Source organism: Scyliorhinus torazame, chromosome 28, assembly GCF_047496885.1.
Source record: "Scyliorhinus torazame isolate Kashiwa2021f chromosome 28, sScyTor2.1, whole genome shotgun sequence".
Taxonomy (NCBI): Eukaryota; Metazoa; Chordata; class Chondrichthyes; order Carcharhiniformes; family Scyliorhinidae; genus Scyliorhinus; species Scyliorhinus torazame.
In genome coordinates this window covers 7,723,802-7,750,810 of record NC_092734.1, presented here as the reverse complement: position 1 = coordinate 7,750,810, position 27,009 = coordinate 7,723,802, and the positions used below count along the sequence as shown (strand labels likewise).

Here is a 27,009-nt window from a genome sequence, read left to right as displayed (position 1 = left end):
CCAGCCCACTGGAGTACACAATAAGTGCCAACCCCTCTGATTCATTCAGAAGGGTTTAGGGAGACTGGATTGGATCCCAGCGCATTAAAGGCTGACAATTAACAAATTCACGGCAGGGGGGGGGGGGGGGGGGGGAGAGTCATTTTTCTGGACTTTATTATGTCCCCGGATTCTCAAACATTTGACGAACATCTGTTTCTTTACCTGCCGCATCATTACAGGGAGCGGTTTTAGGAAGCTGCCTGTTTTAAGATAAATTTGACATTTCGATTTCGCATATTCAGAGTCAGGTGAAGAACAACGTGGGAGAGCCGGTACTGCACACTCACAACCATGGCACCAAGGGCTGGAGCAAAGTATACATTTCAATGTCTATTTTCTTTAATAAGGCGCTCGTTGCTCACCGGGTTTGAATCGATGTAGACTATGAACCAGAATCTATGAAATTACAACATCCAAACTGGCCTCACCTATTCGTACCTGATTTACCCAAATACCCATCACAAATATTGCAGGTGCGAATTTGTCCCAGGAAGGGGTTGGCGCTACTGGAGAAGGACTTGTCGCAATGACATTTATGGTTAGTGAGAGAGTGCTGTCATCATGCCTGTCACACCCTGTTGCACATGGCAGATTGGTTTTATTTTTGTTAGCATGGTTGCAACCCTTGGGTCACCCGGCTTGCTTTTATCTCGCGGCTCCATTGCTTTCAGGCATGAGTTGAAGCAGTTCCAAATGCATAAGAGCGAATGACAGGAGCAGGGAGCATTTTCCAGCACGGGGTGCCACGTCATTCCGTGAAGTGCCAACACACATTGCACAGAGTTCAGGGTTCACTGGGGATTTGCGCTCAATGGTTCACAGCCAGGGCACAGCATCAAAAAAAAAGCCACACATGCTGAGGAATTGCATTGCAAGGAAAGAGAGCTGGGCTGGGAAAGGCCAGAAAGGCTACACACAGGAGCCAGCTCCCTGCTCCCATCACTGAACATGTTTCAGGAAATAGAAGCAGAGAGCCTTGACCCAGCAGCCTTTGCGCACCGCACGCCTCAACCCAACTTGATGGGTCGGAGGTCCCGCCCTCCAGCCGCGCCCAATTGGACGCCATGTCTCAGCCCCGCCTCCCGATTGGTCTGCGCCTCCTGTCCATCAGACGTGGGCGGGCAGCAGGTTCGGTTATCCCCTCCCTCCCTGCGCACTACGTCACTCAGGCTGTGCGTATTACGTCACTCAGACCGTGCCGGTTCCCAGGGAGCAGCCGCCACTGTGCAGCGTCTCCGGCTTCTCACTCAGACAGGGCGGGGGGAAGGCCTCGGGCCTGCGATGTAGCTGGGGCCCGGCCGCCTGTTGCTGGGGCTGTGAATGTCCAGGGTGATCGGCCGGGGGGTCATCGCTCGGGGTTGTCCCTCCGCCGCCAGCTGCGGTAACCAGGCCGCCATCTTGGATGTGCTGGAAGCTCCCCCCCGGGGGTAAGTTTCTCTCTCTGTGTGTGTCTGTCTCCCTCTGATTCCTCCACCCCTCGACCCCCACCCCCACCCCCACCCCCACCCCTCAGTCTCTGCAAGGGGTGAGAGCTCTGACTCTGCGGCTCATCATCTCCCCAAAGTGGGAATTGCCTGCTGGCAGAAGCCTGACACCCACCCAAAGTCCTTTATAAACTCCTGGGTTGCCACCCGCCAGCAAGAATGACAGGCCTTTGCAGAGGACATTCATTGGAATGGCACAGGGGCCTCAGTTGAGTGGAGAAGGGTGGGGTGGGGGTGGTTCTCCCTTGAGTCTGGGTGGCTAAAGGATGATTTAATGGAGTTGTCCTGGTTCCACTGGCCAATTAGTCCTCCAACTCTCCTAAACTGTCCACTCCTGTGCCATTTTCCTCTCCATCGTTCCCTGCATCATCCCACCATTGGAAATCATGCCGTCAGCCATTTGGACCATTTTATCAAATTCGAACATTAGTTAGCCTCTAACCTGATAGAAATCTAGGTACTGCATAATTCATTTGCTCTGTTGGTTACCTCAACTCTTGGCCATGCTTTTGCTGGAAGGTCAGGTACACTTGAAATCTAAAGGTAGTTTCTCTTGGTGGACAGCGACAGGCCTGACCAAGCCACCAGGTCCAAGTGATGTCAAGAGTACTAATCAGGAACGTCCTGGGCTGCCAGACTGCCCGAGGAAGCCACAATTACATGCATTTATATAGTGCCTATTAAGTAGTGGACCATCTCCAGATGCTTCCCAGGGGCATTATCAAAACAAAACTTGACATTGAGCCACATGAGATATTAGGACAGGCAACTAAATGCTTGTTCATTTAAGTAGATTTTATAGAATCTCTTAAAGAGGAAATGGAGGTAACCGGGCTGAACCAGCACGTCTCTCAGAGTTTGAAATCGCAGTCAAGATGCTTACTCAAAGTTACTGTTAGCGGAGTATTTATAGAATGAGAATGTATATTATGGGAGGCTTTATTTTCCGTATGATGTTTTCACACCAAAGATTTCATTTCACAATACTTCTAAACAGCCTTCAGAAGTATTAACTTGGACAAAAAGTCAAAGCAAAATAGGAATCTGCATATTTTTCTAATTGTCTTGGAATTAACACCTAATTCCTAGTTCATATGGGATCAAAATCTGAGAAAATAACTGAGTGATTTGAGGTTTGTAGAATCTTGAGGTTGATATACTGGCTCAAACACACCAAAATGTATATTGTTTATATTGGACAATTTTGTCGTTTGTTTATAAACAATCTTTGTTAGTTACTTTAGTTGTCAATATGCCAGTAGAATGATGTAGGTGAAAGTATAATCAAGGTGATATTGACATGAGAGTTCAAGGCATAGACATGTGCAGTGGCTAACTATGCTACAGCTAACTATACAAATGTTGCTACATGTTTCAATAACATACCACAAATATGTTACATTGTTCAGTAAACTAAAAACTTAAACTCTGTGGGAAAAGTGGTCCGTTCAACTGTGGCTAAAAAGAGAAGCTGAAAATAGTACAAGATTAAAGGAAGAGGTTTATAAAAGAGATGAAGTCTGAAGATTGGGAGGATTTAAGACGCAACAAAGGCTGACCAAGAAATTGAGATTGCAAATAGAAAAGGAGAGTAAACTAGCAAGCGGTGGAAGAACAGATTTTGAAAGTCAAACCTTTATGAAAATGAAATGAAAATGAAAATCACTTATTGTCACAAGTGGACTTGAATGAAGTTACTGTGAAAAGCCCCTAGTCGCCACATTCCGGCGCCTGTTCGGGGAGGCTGGTACGGGGAATGAACCGTGCTGCTGGCTGGCCTTGGTCTGCTTTCAAAGCCAGCTCTTTAGCCCTGTGCTAAACTAGCCCCTATGTAAAAAGGAAGAGATTAGTGTATGTAATTCATTCTGAATTCTGCCTCTGTGTACTCTGAACAGGTGCCGTAGTGCAGCGATTAGGGGATTTTCCACAGTAACTTCATTGCAGTGTTAATGTAAGCCTACTTGTGACACTAATAAAGAGCCTTACACTAATGTAAGCCTACTTGTGACACTAATAAAGAGGCGGAAACCTGTACATGGACCTTTCCTTTGCTGTATTAGTAATGCAAGATGAGAAGTGAATGTTATTTGGGGCAGTACGGTAGCATAGTGGTTAGCACAATTGCTTCACAGCTCCAGGGTCCCAGGTTTGATTCCCGGCTTGGGTCACAGTCTGTGCGGACCTGCATGTTCTCCTCATGTGTGCATGGGTTTCCTCCGGGTGCTCCGGTTTTCTCCCACAGTCCAAAGATGTGCGGGTTAGGTGGATTGGCCATGATAAATTGCCCTTAGTGTCCAAAATTGCCCTTAGTGTTGGTTGGGGTTACTGGGTTATGGGGATAGGGTGGAGGTGTGGGCTTGGCTCGGGTGCTCTTTCCAAGAGCCAGTGCAGACTCGATGGGCCGAATGGCCTCCTTCTGCACTGTAAATTCTATATTCTAACTGAAGTCAACTCCCTTCTGATGAATGATATCTCACCTGTAAAATTAGTTTTGGAGAGGAGTTTTGCAGTTTCTGTTTGCTTAACTTTGGACCCGTAGTGGCTTGCATTACATTTCCATCATTATAATGAAATAATAATTAAGACAAAGATAATAGTTATTGTGGGGGAGGGATTATCCCAGCAGTATTGCACGTCGGTCGAATTGCTTAAACCTTAGGAGTGTTGTAAGTTATGCTGGTTCTGAATTGGTGACACTGCAGACGGCTCCAGTTTTGGGAAATTGTGTGATGTTAATGATTGATGTAGCTTTAATTCAGACGTTTAGGAACTATTTGTTATTTGTTAACCAGTGATCTTTACCCTGTGTACTCTTTGTTCAAGTTTGGCATCTATAAATCATCATTTGAAGCAATTGAGACATACCAATTTCCATTGATTATTTAAAGAAGATTAAGCTGACTTGAATCTTGGAATCTACTGTTCTGGAAAAGAAAACACCATGTATTAATTTTGCAATATTGTCTGTTGTTGTAGACTGCTGGTATGAGTGCAAGCACTTTTGAAAACCTATAGGATTTTCCAAAGAGGGCAGCACAGTTGTTAGCACCGCTGCCTCACAGCACCAGGGACCTGGGTTCATTTCCGGCCTCAGCTGGCTATGGAGTTTGCACATTCTCTCCGTGTTTGGGTGGCTTTCCTCTGGGTGCTTCGGTTTCCTCCCATGGGCCAAAGATGTACGGGTTAGGTGGATTAGCCATGATGAATTGTCCCTTAGTGTCCATGGATGTGCAGGTTATGTGAGTTTGTGGGGATAGGGTGGGTGGTTGGGAGAGTGGACCTCTTTCGGAGGATCGGTGCACCGATTGTATGATTGCACTCTAAATGTTTGTTTTTAGTAAATTTGGTGTAGTGTTTATTGGTTTGACCTAAAATTGGAGAAACTTTGAAGCACGAATATTTTGAAGTATATTTTTAAGCTGAATTAAATGCAAAAGCAGCAAAGCGAAGGAACTAGTTATCCCCAATGGATAAGACTCCAGCTACACTATACCAACTTGATATTTTAACTTTGAATGTTTTATCCAAGTGTGGTTACACTCTTTAAACCTGACCTCAAATCGAGCTAGTTTGGCTGCAGTAAGCTACAATTGTTGCATCATGAGAGTGAAATGGTTTTGCAGTGATGCCAAATATGTCCTTTCCACTCTGGAGCACTGGATAATTAACACTGGCAATTCTTGCTCCTGTGATTGGCCAAGGAATGCCTACACAAAATACTGCTGGCATGTTCATGATCAACTATTATAGCAGAAAATAGAGACCAACTTGGAGCTTTCCTAATCTGCAGTAATCACTTCTACACCCAGCACTTTCCAATGCAGAGGAGTTCACATTGAACTTGTGTTACTGAATGTAATAATCGAGGATGTTGATCAAGTTTGAAGCAATGTAGGGTGGCGCAGTGGTTAACACTGCTGCTGCTTCACAACGCCGAGGACCCGGGTTCGATTCTGGCCCTGGGTCACTGTCTGTGTAGAGTTTGCACATTCTCCCTGTGTCTGCATGGGTCTCACCCCCACAACCCAAAAGGTGTGCAGCTTGGGTGGGTTGGTCACGCTAAAGTGCCCCTTAATTGGGGAAAAAAAAGAATTGGGCACTTCAAATTTAAAAAACTAAAAAATAAGTTTGAAGTAACATAACATGAAGAATAGTCCTTTTTACATCTGGGGAAAACAGCCAATCCTTAGTTCTCTTCATGCTCAGTAATGTGAAAACTTTCCAGCATTTAAATTAAATGAGTATATGTATACAGCTGAATGAAATTCTCACTTAGCAATTCTTGCCAAGTTTACATAACCATTTCTTTCTCCTTTGCAGATCCTTCACCATGGTAGATAAAAGCATTTATATTGTGCAAGGTGAAATAAATAGTGTCGTTGGTGCTATAAAGCGAAATTCAAGATGGACCACTCATACTCCATTGGTAAGTTTTTCTGAGGAACGTTTTTCTTTTTGCTGTTCTGGTAGGTAACATTAATGTGGTATACAATTATATGGTACAGTGTTGTGGATGATCCTAGAATCTGACCTTGGTAGCAGGGATGCACTTGTCTGTTAGTCAGTGTCTTTGTACAAATGCATAGCCAACACTAAGGGCAAGATCTTCCGGCCACGCTGCACCAGAAAAGCACCTCAACGCACGGCACAGCGTGGCCAGTGAAAGCCGGGAGATCCCGCTCCCGGGATCCACCCGGCCCGCTATGTATCGTGAGATTCAATGCAATGGGTGGGATCACATTTTGGCAAATCAACATATTGGACGAGGCAGTAAGCCTTACTCTAATGAGCAGATTCCCGAAATGCCTGACGTTTTGGGATTCAATCCCTTCGCCTCGGGGACCTCAGGCGAGCGTTGTTTGGTACTGTCCCCACAAAGGGGGACCAAACAAGAACAAAGAACAAAGAAAAGTACAGCCCAGGAACAGGCCTTTCAGCCCTCCAAGCCCGTGCCGACCATGCTGCCCGTTTAAACTAAAATCCTCTACACTTCCTGGGTCCGTATCCGTCTATTCCCAATTTTGTAGACCTCTATTAGGTCGCCCCTCAACCTCCGTCGTTCCATTGAGAACAAACCGAGTTTATTCAACCGTTCCTCATAGCTAATGCCCTCCATACAAGGCAACATCCTGGTAAATAACCTCTGCACCCTCTCTAAAGCCTCCACATCCTTCTGGTAGTGTGGCGACCAGAATTGAACACTATACTCCAAGTGTGGCCTAACTAAGGTTCTATACAGCTACAACATGACTTGCCAATTCTTATACTTCCAAACGGAACAGCACTTGCGGGGGTCTCCAAGGGGATCAAAGGCCTCCAGGTGCATGCCCTTTAGAACGTAGAACATACAGTGCAGAAGGACACCATTCGGCCCATCGAGTCTGCACCGACCCATTTAAGCCCTCACTTCTACCCTATCCCCGTAACCCAATAACCCCTCCTAACCTTTTTGGTCACTAAGGGCAATTTAGCATGGCCAATCCACCTAACCTGCACGTCTTTGGACTTGTGGGAGGAAACCGGAGCACCCGGAGGAAACCCACGCAGACATGGGGAGAACGTGCAGACTCCGCACACAGTGACCTAGCTTGGAATCGAACCTGGGACCCTGGTGCTGTGAAGCCACAGTGCTATCCACTTGTGCTACTGTGCTGCCCAGGCTGGCTGGTGCCCTTGCAGAGCCAGGTTGGGTTAGGTGCCGAGCTGGCATTTTGTGCATGCGCGTGATTGGGCTGCGGTTGCCCACCGTGGGTGTTGTTGAGGAAAGGGGGGGGGTGCGGGGAACCACCTATATTGCGTTCGTGTTGTGGGGGGTGGTCTGGGATTTATCTGTGGGCCTTGGAAATCGGGACGCTCCATGTTATAAAAAAACAGGGCTGCGCGTTCCCTGTTTTGGCCCCTTATTCAACGCAAGTAGCGTTGAATAGCCACGTGTTTCTCGGCACTAGGAGTGCCGGGAAATATGCGGCTAAACGCACTCGTTAGGGGACTTTGTTCCCTTTTGGGAAGATCGCGCCCGAGGTGTTTCTTGCATTGTGTGGTGCTTGACCGTGTATTGAGTGTTACAGAAACATTGCTGATCTGCTACTCAAGCTGCTGGCATGTGAAAATAACATTGGAGACACTTCATGACTTAGCCTTCCTGGATAGTATTTTTTCAGAGAGGGCTGCTTTGTTTACAGTTACAGTGAACTAAAGGTTCAGCTGCTGCTATTTCAGTGGACTGAGTGAAAAGGCCAGATTGCTTTTTGTGTCTTCACCTCATAGGATCACTATGGTCAGACCGAGGAATCACCAGACAAACATGAAAATAGGGGCAGACGTCGGCCATCGGCCCCTCGAGCCTATTCCGCCATTTGATAAGTTCATGGCTGATTTGTTTGTGTAAAGAGCGCGGAGAGACAGGGACGAGACTTCAATAAAGAGTGCGGAGAGAGAGGCGAGACTACGATAAAGAGTGCGGAGAGAGAGGCGAGACTACGATAACGAGAGCGGAGAGAGAGAGGGCGAGACTTCGGTAAAGAGAGCGGAGAGAGAGAGGGCGAGACTTCAGTAAAGAGTGCGGAGAGAGAGGCGAGACTACGATAAAGAGTGCGGAGAGAGAGGCGAGACTACGATAAAGAGAGCGGAGAGAGAGAGGGCGAGACTTCGGTAAAGAGAGCGGAGAGAGAGAGGGCGAGACTTCAGTAAAAAGAGCGGAGAGAGAGAGGGCGAGACTTCAGTAAAGAGTGCGGAGAGAGAGGCGAGACTACGATAAAGAACGTGGAGAGAGAGAGGGCGAGACTTCGGTAAAAAGAGCGGAGGGAGAGAGGGCGAGATTTCAGTAAAGAGCGCAGAGAGAGAGAGGGCGAGACTTCGGTAAAGAGAGCGGAGAGAGAGAGGGCGAGACTTCGGTAAAGAGAGCGGAGAGAGAGAGGGCGAGACTTCGGTAAAGAGAGCGGAGAGAGAGAGGGCGAGATTTCAGTAAAGAGCGCAGAGAGAGAGAGAGAGAGAGGACGAGACTTCAGTAAAGAGCGCGGAGAGAGAGGGCGAGACTTCGGTGAAGAGAGTGGAGAGAGAGAGGGCGAGACTTCAGTAAAGAGCGCAGAGAGAGAGAGGGTGAGATTACAATAAAGAGCGCAGATAAATAGCCCCTCGAGCCTATTCCGCCATTTGATAAGTTCATGGCTGATTTGTTTGTGTAAAGAGCGCGGAGAGACAGGGACGAGACTTCAATAAAGAGTGCGGAGAGAGAGGCGAGACTACGATAAAGAGAGCGGAGAGAGAGAGGGCGAGACTTCAATAAAGAGTGCGGAGAGAGAGAAGTGAGACTTCAATAAAGAGCACGGAGAGAGAGAGGGCAAGACTACAATAAAAAGCGCAGAGAGAGAGAGGCGAGAGTACAATAAAGAGCACGGGGAGAGAAAGGTGAGACTTCAATAAACAGTGCGGAGAGAGAGAGGCGAGACTACAATAAAGAGCAAGGAAGGAGAGAGGGCGAGGCTTCAATAAAGAGCGCGGAGAGACAGGGTTAGGGACACCACTATCGGCTATCTGTTTGTCTGTTTCGAAATTGAAAACAAACGGTAAAGTGACGTAAGACGAGACTGTGATCTGATTGCCTGAAAGGCATACTGGGCTAAATTTGAATATCTGGAGTTGTTGATTTAAATACTAGTTTTGATTTGACTTAGATTACTATTTTTAAGTTGATTTGAATTACTATTTTTTAATTTTTTAAAATTTGACTTAAATAACTATTTTGGGTTGATTTAAATTAGTATTTTTATGTTGATTTCAATAACTTTTAAAATTTCAATTCAATAACTTTTTAATTTGTTGTTAAATCAAGAAGGATAAATACTCAGTTTAAAAAAAAAAATCTAATTAAATAGTATACGGCGAGTGGATTTAATCTGACACAAAAACATCTTCTAAAATTTAATTTCAAAGGTTTAATTTAAAGAAATAATTCATGGCAGGACAGCTCCAAGGCATGGTCTGGTCCTCTTCATGTGGCAGGCTGGGGACAGTTCCAGTCCACAGGGTCAGCATGTGTGCAGGAAGTGTCTCCAGTTACAGCTCCTGGAAGCTCGAATTTCAGAGCTGGAGCGGCGGCTGGAGACACTGTGGAGCATCCGTGAGTCAGAGAATGTCGTGGATAGCACATATAGAGAGGCGGTCACACCGCAGGCTCGGACTCCACAGGCAGGAAGGGAATGGGTGACCGACCACCAGACAGAGCAAGAGAACGAGGCAGGTAGTGCAGAGATCTCCTGTGGCCATTCCCCGGCAGAACAGATATACCGTTTTGGATACTGTTGAGGAAAGGGGAAAACAGCAACAGCCAAACACATGGCACCACGGTTGGTTCTGCTGCAGAGGGGAGGAGTAATAAGTGTGACAGTGCAATAGTTATAGGGAATTCAATTGTAAGGGGAATAGACAGGCGTTTCTGCGGCCGCAAACTAGATTCTAGGATGGCATGTTGCCTCCCTGGTGCTAGGGTCAAGGATGTATCGGAGCGGGTACAGGACATTCTGGAGGGGGAGGGTGGACAGCCAGTGGTCGTGGTACACATCGGTACAAACAACACTGGTTAAAAAAAGGGATGAGGTCCTAAAGGCAGAGTACAGGGAGCTATTAAGAAATCGGACCTCAAAGGTAGTGATCTCAGGATTATTACCGGTGCCACATGCTAGTCAGAGCAGAAATGACAGGATATATAGGATGAATACATGGCTGAAGAGATGGTGTCAGGGGGAGGGTTTCAGATTCCTGGGAATTGGGACCGGTTCTGGGGGAGGTGGGACCTGTACAAACTGGACGGGTTACACCTGGGCAGGACTGGAACTGGGCGGGCTATTTGCTAGAGCGTTTGGGGAGGGTTTAAACTAAAATGCCAGGGGGATGGGAACCTACGCAAGGAGTCAGAGAAAGAGGGAGCAAGGACAAAAGCAAAAGTAAGAAAAGTGATAGGTGGAGAAACCAAGGACAAAATTCAAACAGGGCAGTAGAGAAAAATATTGGGAGCAAGACAAGCATTGTGAAAAAGACAAACTTAAAGGCTCTGTGCCTTAATGCATGGAGCATTTGCAATAAAGTGGATGAACTAATTGCGCAGATAGATATAAATGGGTATGATATAATTGGGATGATGGAGGCATGGCTGCAGGGTGAACGGGGATGGGAACTGAATGTCCCAGGGTTCTCAGTATTTAGGAAGGACAGGCATAAAAGAAAAGGTGGTGGCGTGGTGCTGGTTAAAGAGGAAATTAACACAATAGTGAGAAAGGATATTAGCTCTGACAATGTGGAATCTGTATGGGTGGAGTTGAGAAATACCAAGGGACAAAAAACATTAGTGGGTGTCATATATAGACCCCCAAACTGCACTGGTGAGGTTGGGAATGGCATTAAACAAGAAATTAGTGATGCATGTAATAAGGGAATATCGGTGATCATGGGTGATTTTAGTCTTCACATAGATTGGGCAACTCCAATTAGCCACAATGCCATAGAGGAGGAATTCCTGGAGTGTAGACGGGATGATTTTCTTGACCAATATGTGGAGGAACCAACTAGCGAGCAGGCCATCTTAGACTGGGTACTGTGTAATGAGAAGGGAATCATTGCCAATCTGGCTGTACGAGACCCCTTGGGGATGAGCGACCACAACATGATGGAATTTTTTATCAAGATGGAGAGTGAAGTAGTTGATTCGGAGACTAGGGTGCTGAATCTTAATAAACTATGAGGATATGAGGCCGGATTTGACCTTGATAAATTGGGGAGAGTTACCTAAAGGGATGACAGTGGATAGACAATGGCAAACATTCAAGGAACGCATGGAGGAACTACAGCAACTGTTCATTCCTGTCTGGCACAAAAGCAAAGGGGGTAAGAGGATCAATCCATGGCTTACAAAGGAAATTAGAAATAGTATCTGATCCAAGGAAGAAGCATACAGATTGGCCAAGAAAAATAATAGGTCTGAGGATTGGGAGCAGTTTAGAATTCAGCAAAGAGGGACGAAGGGATTGATTAAGAAGAGGAAAGTACAGTACAGAAGGAAGATTGCAGGGAACATAAAGACTGACACTAAGAGTTTCTATAGATATGTGAAGAGAAAGAGATTGGTAAAGAGAAACGTAGGCCCACTGCAGATGGAAACTGGGGAATGCACAATAAGGGACAAAGAAATGGCTGAGCAATTAAATACATACTTTGGTTCTGTCTTCACAAATGAGGACACAAATCAGATCCCAGAAATGTTGGAAAATGAAAGGTTTAGTGAGAGAGAAGAACTGAGGGAGATCAACATTAGTAGAGAGATGGGAAAACTGATGGGATTGAAGGCGGATAAATCCCCAGGGACTGAGAATCTGCATCCCAGAGTGCTTAAGGAGGTGGCTCTGGAAATAGTTGATGCATTGGTGGTCATCTTCCGGGGTTCTATAGACTCTGGACTCTGCGCTACTCTCCTGCAGATTGGAGAGTAGCGCACGTTACTCCGATATTCAAAAAGGGAGATAGAGAGAAAGCAGAGAATTATAAACCAGTAAGCCTAAAATCGGTAGTGGGGAAAATGCTTGAATCCATTATCAAGGACTTTATAGCGGAACATTTAGAAAGCAGTGGCAGGATCAGTCAGAGTCAGCATGGATTTATGAAGGGAAAATCATGCTTGACAAATCTGTTGGAATTCTTCGAAGAGGTAACCAGTACAGTCGACAAGGGGAAGCCAGTCAATGTGGTATATTTGGACTTTCAGAAGGCGTTTGACAAAGTCCCGCATAAGAGATTATTGTGCAAAATTAAAGCGCATGGGATTGGGGGGAATGTATTGAGGTGGATAGAAAACTGGTTGGCAGCGAGGAAACAAAGAGTAGGGATTAATGGGTCCTTTTCAAATTGGCAGGCAGGAACCAGTGGGGTACCACAGGGATCGGTGCTGGGACCAGCTATTCACAATATATATTAATGATTTGGATGAGGGAACAAAATGTAACATCTCAAAGTTTGCAGATGATACCAAATTAGGTGGGATGGTGAATTGTGACGAGGATGCAGGGATCCTACAGCAAGATCTGGACAGGTTGGGCTAGTGGGCAAACCAATGGCAGATGCAGTATAATTTGGTTAAGTGTGAGGTTATTCATTTTGGAAGCAAAAACAGGAAGGCAGATTACTACCTGAATGGTTGTAAATTGGGAGAGGGGAGTGTGCAGCGGGACCTGGGTGTCCTTGCGCACCATTCGCTGAAGGTAAGCATGCAGGTGCAGCAGGTGGTAAAGAAGGCTAATGGTATGTTGACCTTCATTGCAAGACGTTTCGAGTATAGAAGCAGGGATGTGTTGCTGCAATTGTACAGGGCCTTGGTGAGGCCACACTTGGAGTATTGTGTGCCGTTTTGGCCTCCTTCTCTGAGGAAGGATGTTCTTGCTCTCGAGGGAGTGCAGCGAAGGTTTACCAGACTGATTCCAGGGATGGCAGGACTGTCATATGAGGAGAGATTGAGTAGGTTGGGATTGTTCTCACTGGAGTTCAGAAGAATGAGGGGGGATATCATAGAGACGTATAAAATTCTAACAGGACTAGACAGGGTAGATGCAGGGAAGATGTTACCAATGATGGACAGATATAAGGAGACACTTCTTCACACAAAGAGTGGTGAGCCTGTGGAATTCATTACCACAGGAAGTAGTTGATGCTAAAACTTTGAATATTTTCAAGAGACAGCTGGATATAGCACTTGAGGAGATGCTATAGACTGCCAGGGACTGAGAATCTGCATCCCAGAGTGCTTAAGGTGGTGGCTCTGGAAATAGTTGGTGCATTGGTGGTCATCTTCCGGGGTTCTATAGACTCTGGACTCTGCGCTACTCTCCTGCAGATTGGAGAGTAGCGCACGTTACTCCGATATTCAAAAAGGGAGATAGAGAGAAAGCAGGGAATTATAAATCAGTAAGCCTAAAATTAGGATCAAAGGCTATGGGGAGAAAGCAGGATTAGGCTATTGAGTTGGATGATCAGCCATGATCGTGATGAATGACGGAGCAGGCTCGAAGGGCCAAAAGGCCTCCTCCTGCTCCTATCTTCTATGTATCTATGTTTCAAGTTCTACATTTCCATCTACCCCTGATAACCTTTGATTCTCTTGCCTAACACAAATCTATCTACCACTGCCATAAAAATATTCAGTGACCTAGACCCAGCCTTCACCGCCTTCTGAGGCAGAGTTCCAAAGTCGCACAACCTTTTTATGGTGATATGCATAAAGCAGATCGGTATATAATATTAGAGACGACCTCCAACCAGCGGCTCTGTGCCTCGAGGCAGTTGTGTAAGTCGTGTTGATGGATAGACATATTTTGCAGTTTCTCTATAATTTGTTAGTGTTAGTCGATTGTTATTTATTTACTCCAGTTATCTTTAACATGCAGTTGTTTCATAAATTATTTAAACTCTATGTTCTGTAGTGCATCATTAATTTAAAAAAAATAAATTTAGAGTACCCAATTCATTTTTTCCAATGTAGGGGCAAATTAGCTTGGTCAATCTACCTACCCTGCACATCTTTGGGTTGTGGGGGTGAAACCCACGCAAACACGGGGAGAATGTGCAAAGTCTACACGGGCAGTGACCCAGAGCCGGGACCGAACCTGGTACCTTGGCGCCGTGAGGCAGCGTGCTAACCCACTGCGCCACTGTGCTGCCCTAGTAGTGCATCATTCATATCGGCCAGTCTACAGAACTTGACATGAGACCAAGAGTGATGATTGAGTAAGAACAAGAAGATTCTGCACAGATCCGAACAATTAAAGATAACTTAGAAGAAGAAGAAGAAAGAAAACATTTTTTTTCCTACTAACCTGATAAGCTACTGACAACTGGTGCTCAATGCGCGGTAAAATCTCGAAGCCCAGGAGGATGGAAGATATCAAGGCACCTCAACAGCTTCGGATTACCAGTAACGTAGCATGAGGATTGGCGGTTGTTTAAGCAGCAGTCCACACTCCATGTTGCAGCCCTTGGTCTGCAGGCACAGCCTGATGAGAGGTGCATTGCGTTGTTGCTCAGAGCAGCAGGTCCCCAAGCAATTTAAATTTTCAACATGTTTGTCTTCGAAAATGAGGCAGACAGCAAGAACATTGACAAAGTTCTGAAGCAATTTGATCGGCATTGCTCTCCTAAACAAAATGAAACCTTTTTTTGAAACCTACATAATTTGCATGTGCACCCAGAAAGCAGGCAAATCATTTGATAGTTTTCTCACCGACTTGCGGTTGAAGGCGCGGTTGTGTAATTTTAGTACCCTCCAGTCATCAATGATCCGCGGTCAGATCATGTTCGGGATGTCCAACGATAAGGTACGCGAGAGGCTTCTAAGAGAAACATAGCTTCAACTCTCAAATGCTATCCAAATATGTCATGCTAGTGAGCTTGCAGCAAAGCAGACCAGCACATTGAATCTCCAGCATTTTGGCACAAAGGTAGAAGAGGCGGCCAACGCCATTCGCGTGGTGACGCAGTCGAATAAAATACGTGGTCCCAGCAAAGGCGGCCATTTTGAGTGGCCGACCCGATCCGCCATTTCATGCCAGCGATGTGGCAAATGGCGTTTGCCACGATAATGCCCAGCATTTGGATGTTAAATAATGGGTTAAGAGACATTGCAATTAGTTGTCTCATTTATGTTAAGTATCCATTAATTGACACTGATATGTAAAGGGGCTTCAGGTGGCCTCTGTCAGGTGGTGTGTTGTTAAGAGTTTTGTGCAGAGGCTGTGGAAGTGAAATAAATGGTGTTTGGTGAAAAGGAACAAGAACCTTAGACTCTTCATTTCACAGCAACTAAAACGTCTAACAATGGTAGCAGAGGATGGTTGCTGTGCAAATGTGAAGGTTTGAAAGATACAACTATTCCTGATCAAACCAAGAATGAGTGAGAAGGAAAAAAAAAAGATACATGGCTGAACCCAGGATAAAGATGGCTGGATATGGCTATCCTCCCTTATTTTCTGAAAGGGAATCGTACAACCAATGGAGAAGTGCAGTAGTTATGTGGACTGCTTTGGGAAAGAGAAAACAAGGTATGGCATTGGTTCTTTCTCTACCATATGGCAGTAAAATCTGAAACAAAGTGCTTTCTGAGCTGGAATTGGAAGAGTTAGACTCAGAAGAAGGTCTGGAGACTTTATTACATTATATGGATAAGATTTATAAGAAAGATGACTTGTTAAGTGCGTATGAAGCATGGTCGGATTTTGATAAGTTCCGGAAAATGGAGGATATCTCTATGGAAGACTATATAATGGAATTTGGCAGACTATATAAAAGGCTGCAGAAACACAATCTGGAATTTCCAGAGTCTCTGTTGGCCTTTAAATTACTTGACTGTACTAGAGTGAGCAACATGGATAGGCTCCTGGTTTTGACAGGAGTTTAGTTTACTGATAAGGATACCTTATTCGAACAGATGCCAAAAGCTTTACAAAAGTTTCTGGGGAAACATTCGATTCCGATGGCTCTGATGACCCAAATAGGTCAGCCTGCAATAAGGCAGAATATGGAAGATACAATTTCACCATCCTGTTACTAGTGTATGGCTACGAACAGGGCTCAAGACTATAGACGTAGACCGAGACAAGGAAATCATGAAGACAGAAACCCAGTTAGAACCTACAATAGGAAGATGAACCCCAGAAATGCACGGGGCATGATGAATCAATGTTTTCGATGTGACTCTCAATACCATTATGCTTTCAACTGTCCAACTCGTTATGATAGAGTGTTTGAAGCGACACATGACACGGAAGAGTCAGAAGAGGAAAAAGATAGTGAGCAGAAAGAAGGCATTGTCCTACTGACAAGCAGTTTTACGCCGGTAATGAGGGTGTTGGTTGCAGAATCCTTCAACTGTGCTGTATTGGACAGTGGCTGCACATCATCTGTGCGTGGAATTGACTGGTTAAAATGTTACCTGGACACTCTGAATGCTGAAAATCGTAACAAGGTTAAGGAATTTGAAAGTTCCACAAGTTTCAGGTTTGGGGATGATAATACTCTGAAGTCGCTGAAAAGAGTGGTGACCCCTTGCAATATTGCCGGAGTGAATCATTTCATTAGCACGGATGTTGTATCAAGTGAGATACCTATGCTTCTGAGCAGACCATCGATGAAGAAAGCACACATGAAACTGGATATGGAACAGGATAAGGCAACAGTTTTTGGAAAGACTGTGGACTTACAATTTACACAGTCGGGACACTATTGTATTCCATTACCAACAAATAATTTTTCAAGTAGTGGTTAAGGATGTGTTAATGGCAGTTGAAAATGGGACTTTAGCTGATAAAAAGCTTGTGGTATTAAAACTGCATAGGCAATTTGCACATCCGTCTCCTCGGAGGCTGAAAAATTTATTAAAGGATGTAGGGGTAAGGGATGATGACTATACTAAACTGATAGAACAGGTTAGTGACCGCTGTGAAGTTTGTAGAAAGTACAGAAGGACACTAGCACGACCGATAGTAACCCTACCTTTGGCCAGGGATTTTAACGACATTGTGGCCATGGACCTTAAGATCTGGGATAAAGCAAATAATATATTTATTTTGCATTTTGTAGATTTAGCAACCAGATTTAGTCAATCAACGATTGTACGAAGTCAAGAAAAGAGAGTAATTCTGGAGCAAATCGTGGAAAAATGGACAGGGACAGGAATGGGTCCACCAGCAAAATTCCTTACGGACAATGGGGGAGAATTTGCTAATGATGAGTTTAGGGATATGTGGAAACATGAATATCAGAGTTATGAATACGGCTGCAATTATTTAATAATGGTGTCTGTGAAAGAAATCATGCTGTCATCGATGACCTGCTTCGGAAAATTTTGGCAGATCGACCAAATTGCAGGCTAAATTCAGCTTTAGCATGGGCAGTACATGCAAATAATTCATTGCAGATGGTTGGAGACTATAGTCCTTATCAATTAGTGTTTGGTAGAAATCCTAAAATTCCGTCCATTTTGGATGACCAGTCTCCAGCTTGGGAGGGGACTACAATTAGCTCTGGTTTTGCTGAACATTTAAATGCATTACATAGCAGTAGAAAAGCTTTTTTGGAAGCAGAAGTCTCTGAAAGAATTCACAGAGCTTTAAGACATAACGTACGGCCATCAGATGCCGTTTTTCAGCAAGGAGACATGGTATACTATAAGAGAGACAATTCTAATGAATGTAAAGGCCCAGGGAAGATCATAAGCATAGATGGCAAAACAATTATTTTGCAACATGGTAATCAAACTGTTAGGGTCCATTCATCAAGGATAATGGGTACAGATTACAAATTTTCAAATTTAGACAGAGCAGACAGACATGACGAGGAACCAGAGTCATCTGGTACGCATGTGTTACAGAACTATGAGGACCAATTAACTGATATAGACAGGGTTTCTGTGGAGGAACACAACACTTCTGGTGAATTAAAACAGGCCATTTTTCTGAAAGGGCAACTGCCAAAAGTTGGTACAAAAGTGACATACTTGCCTGAAGGGTCTCGTCAATGGAAGGATGCAACTGTTATTAGTAGAGCAGGGAGGGCCACTGGAAAGTATAAACATTGGTTGAATGTACAGCATTCAGGGGAAGGAGTCAAGACAATGGATTGGGAAAACGAAGTTCAGAAATGGAGGGCACAGAAACACAGTGCCAGTTCAGATAGTACATCGGATAGTGAACAGGTCTGCAGGAAAAGGTCGAGAACTATTGAAAGGACATCCCACAGCAGAAGGAAAAGATCAAGCAGTGGCAGTACAGAACGAGATACCAGGCGGGAGAGGGGACGTAGTTTGTCAGGATCTCGGAACATGAGTAAGACTATGAACACTATTAGGAGTAGAAGCCCACTTGCATTGAGATTTTGGTGGCTTCAAATAAATTAGATGAAAAAGTTATTAAAGAAGCTAAACAGCAAGAATTGCAGAGTTGGAGTGAATTTGGGGTATACACGGAAGTACCGGATAGGGGACAAAGATCTCTATCCCACAGATGGATTTGCACGGAAAAGGTTCTTCCGGATGGAACTTATAAGACAAAGGCCAGGCTTGTGGCAAGGGGATTTGAAGAAAACTTAGAAGATCAGGATTTAAGGGTAGATTCACCTACAGCAGGAAAGGTTATTTTAAAGATCTTCTTGGCTCTATTAGCCACAAAGGCATGGGAATGCAAATCTATAGATCTAAAAGCTGCCTTTTTGAAGGGGCATCAGCTCCAGAGAGACATTTTTCTCCGTCCTCCTAAAGAAGCAGCTAACACAGAAGGGTACTCTGGAAGTTGAACAAATGTGTATATGGATTAAATGATGCATCTAGAGTCTGGTATTTTTCGGTAAGATCAGTTTTGTTAAAGTTAGGCTGTTGCCAGTTGAAAGCAGATCCTGCAATGTTTTACTGGCACTATAAAGGAAATCTTTCTGGCATTTTCATGATGCATGTCGATGACTTTTTGTGGGGTGGGATTAGTGATTTTGAAGCTATTGTAATCTCTGGTTTGAGGAAAGAATTCCGGGTTGGAAGTCAGGCTTCCGGTGCATTTAAATATATTGGACTGGAAATTGGACAGACTCAGTTAGGGGCAACTTTAAGTCAGCAATCTTATTTGGAAAGCATCACCCCGATAGCAATTAGTCGTGGCCGAGTTTCACAAAAAGATGCAATGGTTTCAAAGATAGAAAAAGAGCAACTGCGAAGTTTAATTGGGCAACTGAACTGGTTAGGTAGACAGACTAGACCGGACATGAGTTTTGATGTCTTGGAGTTGAGTACAAAAATGAATGATCCCAAAGTGGAAGACCTAATAAGAGCAAATAAAACATTGGCCAAACTAAAAATGCAAGAGTGTGTTTTAAAGTTCCCGGTTTTAGGTGACCTTAAGCACTTGAAACTCATAGTTTATAGTGATGCGTCCTACGCATATTTATGTGATGGGGTTTCAAGTGCAGGAGGTTTTATAATTTTCCTTTTGGGGAACAATGGTAAATGTTGCCCACTTGTGTGGGAAACAAAGAAAATAAGAGTGGTAAAAAGCACTTTGGCTGCTGAGACGTTAAGCCTTGTCGAGGTGGTGGATATGGCTTTTTATATAAGTATGATATTGACAGAAATTAGGGGATTTGGGTAATATACCTATTGACTGTCACATTGACAATAAATCCCTGTGGGAAAATGTGCACTTTACAAAAAGTGTCAATGAAAAGAGGTTACAGATAGACATCGCAAGTTTGAAGCAGATGTTGGACAGGGGAAATAACAAAAATTAAATGGGTCGACAGGAGCTATCATCTGTCAGACTGTTTTACGAAAAGAGGGGCGAGTTCACAGAAACTTTTGGATATTGTTAATGAAGGGCGCTTGTTTCTGTGACTTTTTCTTTCTCGTCCAAACAAAAAAAAAGTTGGGGGACATCATGTGTGTTTTTGAGTTTCTTAATTTTGTTTTCACCTAATTATTTTTTTTCTCCAAGGAAGGGGAGACTGTTAAGTAATGGGTTAAGAGACATTGCAATTAGTTGTCTCATTTATGTTAAGTATCCATTAATTGACACTGATATGTAAAGGGGCTTCAGGTGGCCTCTGTCAGGTGATGTGTTGTTAAGAGTTTTGTGCAGAGGCTGTGGAAGTGAAATAAATGGCGTTTGGTGAAAAGGAACAAGAACTTTAGACTCTTCATTTCACAGCAACTAAAATGTCTAACATTGGAAAGGTACGCTCCAAATGTGGAAGAACAAATCATTTTACTAGCCAATGATTTTCTTGTCAAAAAGAGGGACAAACGAAAGCCATCAACCCAGTTGATGAAGTGTGCCTCAAAGTCGTGTTCTTCATCGACATGATCTTTAGCGGGGACAAGTATAGTATTGCATGCAAAATGACAATGTTGCAATGACAATTTGTAGCAACAATGCAGTTAATGCATTAACTCAAAGAAAAATGGACAATGTCATTATTGATAAATGACACTAATAACAGTGAAACCCGACACAGCTGCGAGGGCCAACCTCATCAATTTATCTGATGTCAGAAAGCTGCGAATTAAACCGCAAGTAGTAAACAAAACATTATTGTTGAGACATTACAATGGAAATGAAATCACACGTTAGGAGCATGTGAGCTCGATGTCAATGTAAAAAACAGAATTATTTGAATTAGATGTTCTGTAGTGCATCAGTCATATTGGCGAGTCTACAGAATATGACACTTTTGAGGGAAAAAGCTCTCCATCGCTCTGTCATAAAAGGGCCACCCTAATTTTAAAGATTCTTTCCACGTTCACCTTGTCAAGATCATTCAGGATCTCCCATACTTCAATCAAGTCACCCCTCACTTCTTTAAACTGCACTAGAAACAAGCAACGTCTGTCCAACCTTTCCTCATTAAACAACCTGCGCATTCCAAGTATCAATCCAGTAAAACTCCTCTGAACTGTCTCCCATGCATTTGCATCCTTGCTTAAATAAGGAGACCAAAATTGCACACACTATTTGAATTACGGTCCCACCAATGCTCTGTATAACTGAAGTATAACGTCCTTACTTTTATGCTCAATTCCTCTCAATAAAGGATAAGATTCCATTAACTGCCTTAATTACTTGCCCTACCTTCTTACTAACCTTTTCTGACTCATGTGACTCAGGCTAATTAGGGATGGACACCAAATCCTGACCCAGCCAGCAACACCCACATCCCATAGGAGAATTTAAAAAAAAATGCACTAGAACACTTAAAAAAAAAAATAAAAAAATTTAAGAGTACCCAATTATTTTTTCTCCCAATTAAGGGGCAATTTAGCGTGGCCAATCCACCTACCCTGCACATCTTTGGGTTGTGGGGGTGAGACCCATGCAGACATGGGGACAATGTGCATACTCCACATGGACAGGGCCAGGGTTGAACTTGGGCCCTCAGCGCTGTGAGGGAGCAGTGCTCACCACTGCGCCACTGTGCTGCCTGCACTAGAATACCTAGATCCCTCTGCACCACAGAGTTTTGCAGCTGTTGTCTGTTTAAATATAACTCTGCCTTATTACTCTTTCTGCCAAAATGAACAACTTCACATTTCCCTACATTATATTCCATATGCCAGACTTTTGCCCACTCACTGAACCTATCTAAAGCCATCTGCAATCTCCTTATGTCCTCTTCACAGCATATCTTCCTACCTATCTTTGTTTAAAAAAAATAAATTTAGAGTACCCAATTCTTTTTTTCATCTTAAGGGCCAATTTAGCATGGCAAATTCACCTACCCTGCACTTCCTTTTGGGTTGTGAGAGTGAGACCCACGCAGACATGGAGAGAATGTGCGAAGTCCACATGGACAGGGGGCTGGGAGCGAACCTAGTTCCTTGGCGCAGTGATCCTACCTATCTTTGTGTCGCCTGCAAATTTAGTTACCATGTCTTCACTCCTCTCATCTCCGTCTAGTTGACCACGTGTGCTCTGTATGTGATTTTGTTATCCAGTAGCATCTGACTGAATCACTAGGTGTGACCAAGAATGTTTAGCATTATGACTTTATCTTCGGTGTTAGGAAGAATGTAAGAAACCAGAGCAGCAGAAGACCATATGGACCGTTGAACCCATGTTCTGCTAACGTTTTATGTTTGTCATAAGGTATTCTAACCAAAAGGTAACTATTCATTTAAATTGACATGTCCTGTTTGAGAGTTCAAATCTTCATGTCAATGCAAGTTATTTTGGTTAGTTTCCTTAACTGAGAATCTGGGCTGGAGAGCAATGAAAGGAATAATTAAAAGGATTATTTTTCCAACTGTGAGCAGCAACTTGTTTATTTACCATCTGAAAATGGAAGCTTCATTGGGGTGATCCACCATTCCCTTCCATCCCACCACCCTCAATTCTCTCTTGAAGATGCTGACTCCTTTGTCAGGTAGTTGCACAGGTTCTGGTCATCCTTGGCTATGTCATTAAACAGATCATACTTTATGTTTGTGCCCAGGCCTTGTGTGTTGGCAGCTACGTGTGGCATTATAGCTGCATTTGAGCTTGTTTTCATCTGAAAGTCACACATTTCAGCAAAATCAGCTAATAGGAATCGTTTGTCCTTTCCAGCACAGACTACTGTAGCTAATTGTGATGAATGCAAGAAATTGTCATATTTTATATATTTTTTACAGTAATGTTATTAAAACCTGGGTTAAGATGCATAGAGGCAGCATGACTGTTAGAGTGGGAATTAATGTTTTGTAAAAGTGAGGTAATCATTGATTTGAGATAAAGTGTTCTGCTAATAGATCTTGAGAACTATTTACTTGTTTATAGATAGATAGCTAATGGAATATTGTTTACATTTGAAGGACCCCTGGGGATGCAGATAATTTGAGGGGTATTGTGTTTGGTCCTGGCTAAACAAGGCAAGGGACATCTTGTAAGAAGAGACAAAATAATGTCTCATGCTTTGGGTGTAGATGATGTAGTTAATGGGAGCCAGGTGAGAGTTAATAGGTCTTATAACTCAAAACTAACGAGGTGTTTCAGTTTGGTATTGAAAAGTGTTCTCTCCAAAGATTCTTTACAGAGAAAAGCAAGTAGAAACCTGGTTAACTTAAGATACCTATTGGTCAGTGTTATCACTCCTGTGGTGTGGTGCAGTAACATTTTCTCACAGTTTTACGAGTTGAAAATTGTTGGGTCCTCATTCGGGATCCTAACAATTGTGATGCAGTTAATGATGTTCCAAATAATTTTTGTGCCAGTCAATTTGCCTGGGTGAGTGTGGGAAATCATTGTCTTTGGGCACTCGGGTATATAGTTACCAATTCAGTAGCTAAAATGCTTTATTCATTTTATAATAAAACTTCATAAAAGCCTTTATGAAAGCACATGTTTGGAAAAGCCTGGTAGATACCTTCACTTCTTTGTCGCATTGTTATGTAGTGATGAGATATCTCAATTTAGCTCATTGCATGGGAACCAACTTCCTACGGAAGCTGAAGAAATTTGGCATGCCTACATTGACTCTCACAAGCTTCTACAGATGTGCGATAGACAGCATCCTATCCGGCTGCATCACAGCCTGGTATGCCAACTGCTCAGTCCAAGATCGCAAGAAACTGCAGCGTGTGGTGAACTCAGCCCAACGCATCACACAAGCTTGCCACCTCCACATTGATTCTGTATATACCTCCTGCTGCCTCAGGAAGGCAGACAGCATTATCAGAGACCCCTCCCACCCAGGCATTGCCTTCTTCCAGACCCTTCCATCAGGCAGAAGGTACAGAAGTCTGAAGACATCTGGACATAGGAACAGCTTCTTCCCCACAGCTACAAGACTCCTCAACGACTCCCCCTTGGACTGATTGGTTCCCTATAAGAACACTATTCACGGTGCCCTATGCTGCTCTTGCTCATGTATTTGCTTTGTTTGGCCCTTTGTTCCCCACTTTAACCAATCACTGTTTGTCGATGTACCATTTGTCAATGTTCTCTGTTGATTATTCTTTTTGTCTACTATGTGTACGTTCCCTCGGCCACAGAAAAATACTTTTCACTGTACTTCGGTACGTGTGACAATAAATCAAATCAAATCAACTAACCGTGATAATGACATTGGAAAGGTGTCAAGAGGGGCCTGCTGCCTTCATGCTGAGAGACGGAGCATTATTAGAATGCTAACTACCAAATAGGTTATGCTCACTTCATTCAGGCTTCATTGAGAGGGATGTAGTGAACAGTCAGGATGCATTTCACAGGAATGCTAATTATAAAAGTGAGTGCAAAGAAATGCAACTGGTGAGGCTGCCACTTAAATTTTTAAAAGCATTTAAAAAATAAATTTAAAGTACCCAATTCATTTTTTTTCCAATTAAGGGCAATTTAACATGGCCAATCCACCTACCCTGCACATCTTTGGGTTGTGGGGGTGAGCTCCGCGCAGATACTGGGAGAATGTGCAAACTCCACACGGACAGTGACATGGGGCCAGGATCGAACCCTGGGATCTCGACGACGTGAGGCAGCAGTGCTAACTACTGTGCCACTATTCTGCCTGGTCCTCGGTACCGTGAGTCAACAGTGCTAGCCACTGTGCTGCCCGAGGCTGTCTTGATTTAGGACTTTTTTTTCTTTGACAGGCGAAGAAAATCATTCCTTATTGACTGATTCAAACGAAAATTTAAAAAAATGTTACACGTCTTTCAAGAAAAAAATGCCTTGTTCTTTAACTGGCATATTCCTAACGAGCTCTAGTGAGTAGCTGGGTCTTCGACAGATTTGAACTACGACATTTAAATAAAATCTTTAAAACAAATAATGATTTTTTTAAAAACATGGAATGGGTCCCGAGGATCCCAATCATCTTTGATCTGTAGCTTTACAGTCGCCTAGCCAGTTTTATTAATTATGACTGATTTACGAGCACAGCTTGGGAGGAGAATCTAAAACACGCTTTACTGCAAAAACCCTTCATTGAAACCCACCCCTCAAAAAACAATTAAATCTGTGCGCCTATCCCAAAGAAACCCTTTGGAGATGGATGAGAAGGGGAATTCATGTTATTAAAGCATATCACTTTGCTTCATAAATTTAAATGGAAAATTGCTACATTAGTGTCAGAAACAGGAGGTTTTTGTATTTGTAGAACAGCTACAAATTTGTCCTCTGAATTTCTTGTTTAAACGTCTGACTGGAAAATGTACCCGAGTGAATCTTTGGAGATAAAAATAATGTTCCTGATCGAGTTGGGACTTTTTAATGTTAAATTTCCACTTTCCATATTTTTATATTGTTGCTTGTAACAATTGTAATTTTTAACTATTGTGTTCATCTCCTTGAGAACTCAAGAATGTTGGAGATTTTCCACGTCTGATTAATGCGAATGTTTGGAGACATTTGAGAACATTTCCAGAAATTCTGGCGATTATTTCAAATGCAAACTCTTATTTGGTACCTTGAAGGGTGAAGTTACACTGAAATACTCTATTACAGAAACTGAAATCAAAAGGCAACCTTCAGACCTGACCATAACTTTCTACTACATCCCATGATATTTATTATGAAGTATAATTAACCTATTGAGTTTCTTGGCAATTTCTTCTTACAGTTTTGAATTTGCTCTGATGTTTCAATCAAATTTTAAATCATTGTCGCTTCTTTTAACCTGTTAAAATCTGACCTTTGTTTAATATCCATCTGTCCAAAAGTGATACACAAACAGAAAACGCTGGAATTACACGGTAGGTCAGGCAGCATCTGTGGAGAGAAACAGGGTTAATGTTTCATTCAGGTCAATGACCGCTCATCAGATGATAAGCTGAATGTTTCCAGCATTTTCTACTTAAAACATTTTTTTTACAGTACCCGATTCATTTTTTCCAATAAAGGGGCAACTTAGCGTGGCCAATCCACCTAGTTTGCACATTTTTGGGTTGTGGGGCGAAACCCACGCAAACATGGGGAGAATGTGCAAACTCCACATGGACAGTGACCCAGAGATGGGATTGAACCTGGGACCTCGGCGTCGTGAGGCCGCAGTGCTAACCACTGCGCCACCGTGCTGCCCCAGCATTTTCTATTTTTGTTTCAGATTTCCAGTATCAGGAATAATTTGCTTTTGTGTTAGCCCAGCATTGCGTGAGACTACAGTAAATTCAGTGAGCATATTAGTTCAATTAAGGTAATTGCTAATCCCAAGTTTAATCATTGCCCACACTGCAGGTGCAGAAAACAGAACAAGTAGGGAGCAGCAATCTCTTGGGGATGTAAAGAGCCATCAGAAATATAACTGCAAAAATGTAACTGATGTACTTATTGATATGTCAGGTGACCCAACAATGCCCTTTAAGCTTGTTTGATGGTAAACTTGTTGGTTAAAAAGCATCAATAATTGGGAAAACAAGAACTTTGCTCTTTTACTTTTTGAAGGAATTGTCAAGTTTTTTTTTTTCTTCAGCCTCTTTAATCGGGCAGTCGGGAGGCATAGTGGTTAGCACTGTTGCCTCACAGCTCCACGGTCCCAGGTTCAATTCCGGCCTCGGGGGACTGTCTGTGTGGTGTTTGCACTTTCTCCGTATGTCTGTGTCGGTTTCCCCCCACTGTCCAAAGATGTGTAGGTTTGGTGGATTGGCCTAGCTAAATTGCCCCTTTGTGTCCAAAAGATTAGATGGTGTCACGGGGGATAGGGTGTAGGCGTCAGCTCTTTTCAAGGGCCAGTGCAGACTCGATGGCCGAATGGCCTCCTTTTGCACTGTAAATTCTATGACTTCTATTCGACAGATAAATTCTATGACTTCTATTCGACAGAGGAAATCCTTTCAGCATAGTTAACATTGAAATATTTCTACACGCAGCCAATTTTGCATGTTGCATTTAGTCACATTTCAATTATTTTGCATGGGGTTATTATAACATACTCTTGAATTTCTTTTGCTTGATGTTGGATATTACAGTTAATAGTTTAAAAAATTTAGAGGACCCAATTCTTT

The 27,009-nt window shown here is 43.4% G+C and overlaps 1 protein-coding gene across 6 annotated transcripts in view; it reads left to right on the top strand.

Moving 5' to 3' along the window:
• Window positions 1-1,224: 1,224 nt before the first annotated feature.
• The window catches only part of gbf1 (golgi brefeldin A resistant guanine nucleotide exchange factor 1), a 281,444-nt gene continuing 255,659 nt past the window's right edge, over window positions 1,225-27,009 (top strand). For all 6 annotated transcript variants that reach the window (XM_072491408.1, XM_072491407.1, XM_072491406.1 and 3 more), the window contains exons 1-2: window positions 1,225-1,469; window positions 5,847-5,952. In XM_072491408.1, coding sequence (XP_072347509.1) covers window positions 1,363-1,469; window positions 5,847-5,952 — 213 coding nt within the window. In that variant the 5' untranslated portion in view covers window positions 1,225-1,362. The remainder of the gene's footprint in view (window positions 1,470-5,846; window positions 5,953-27,009) is intronic.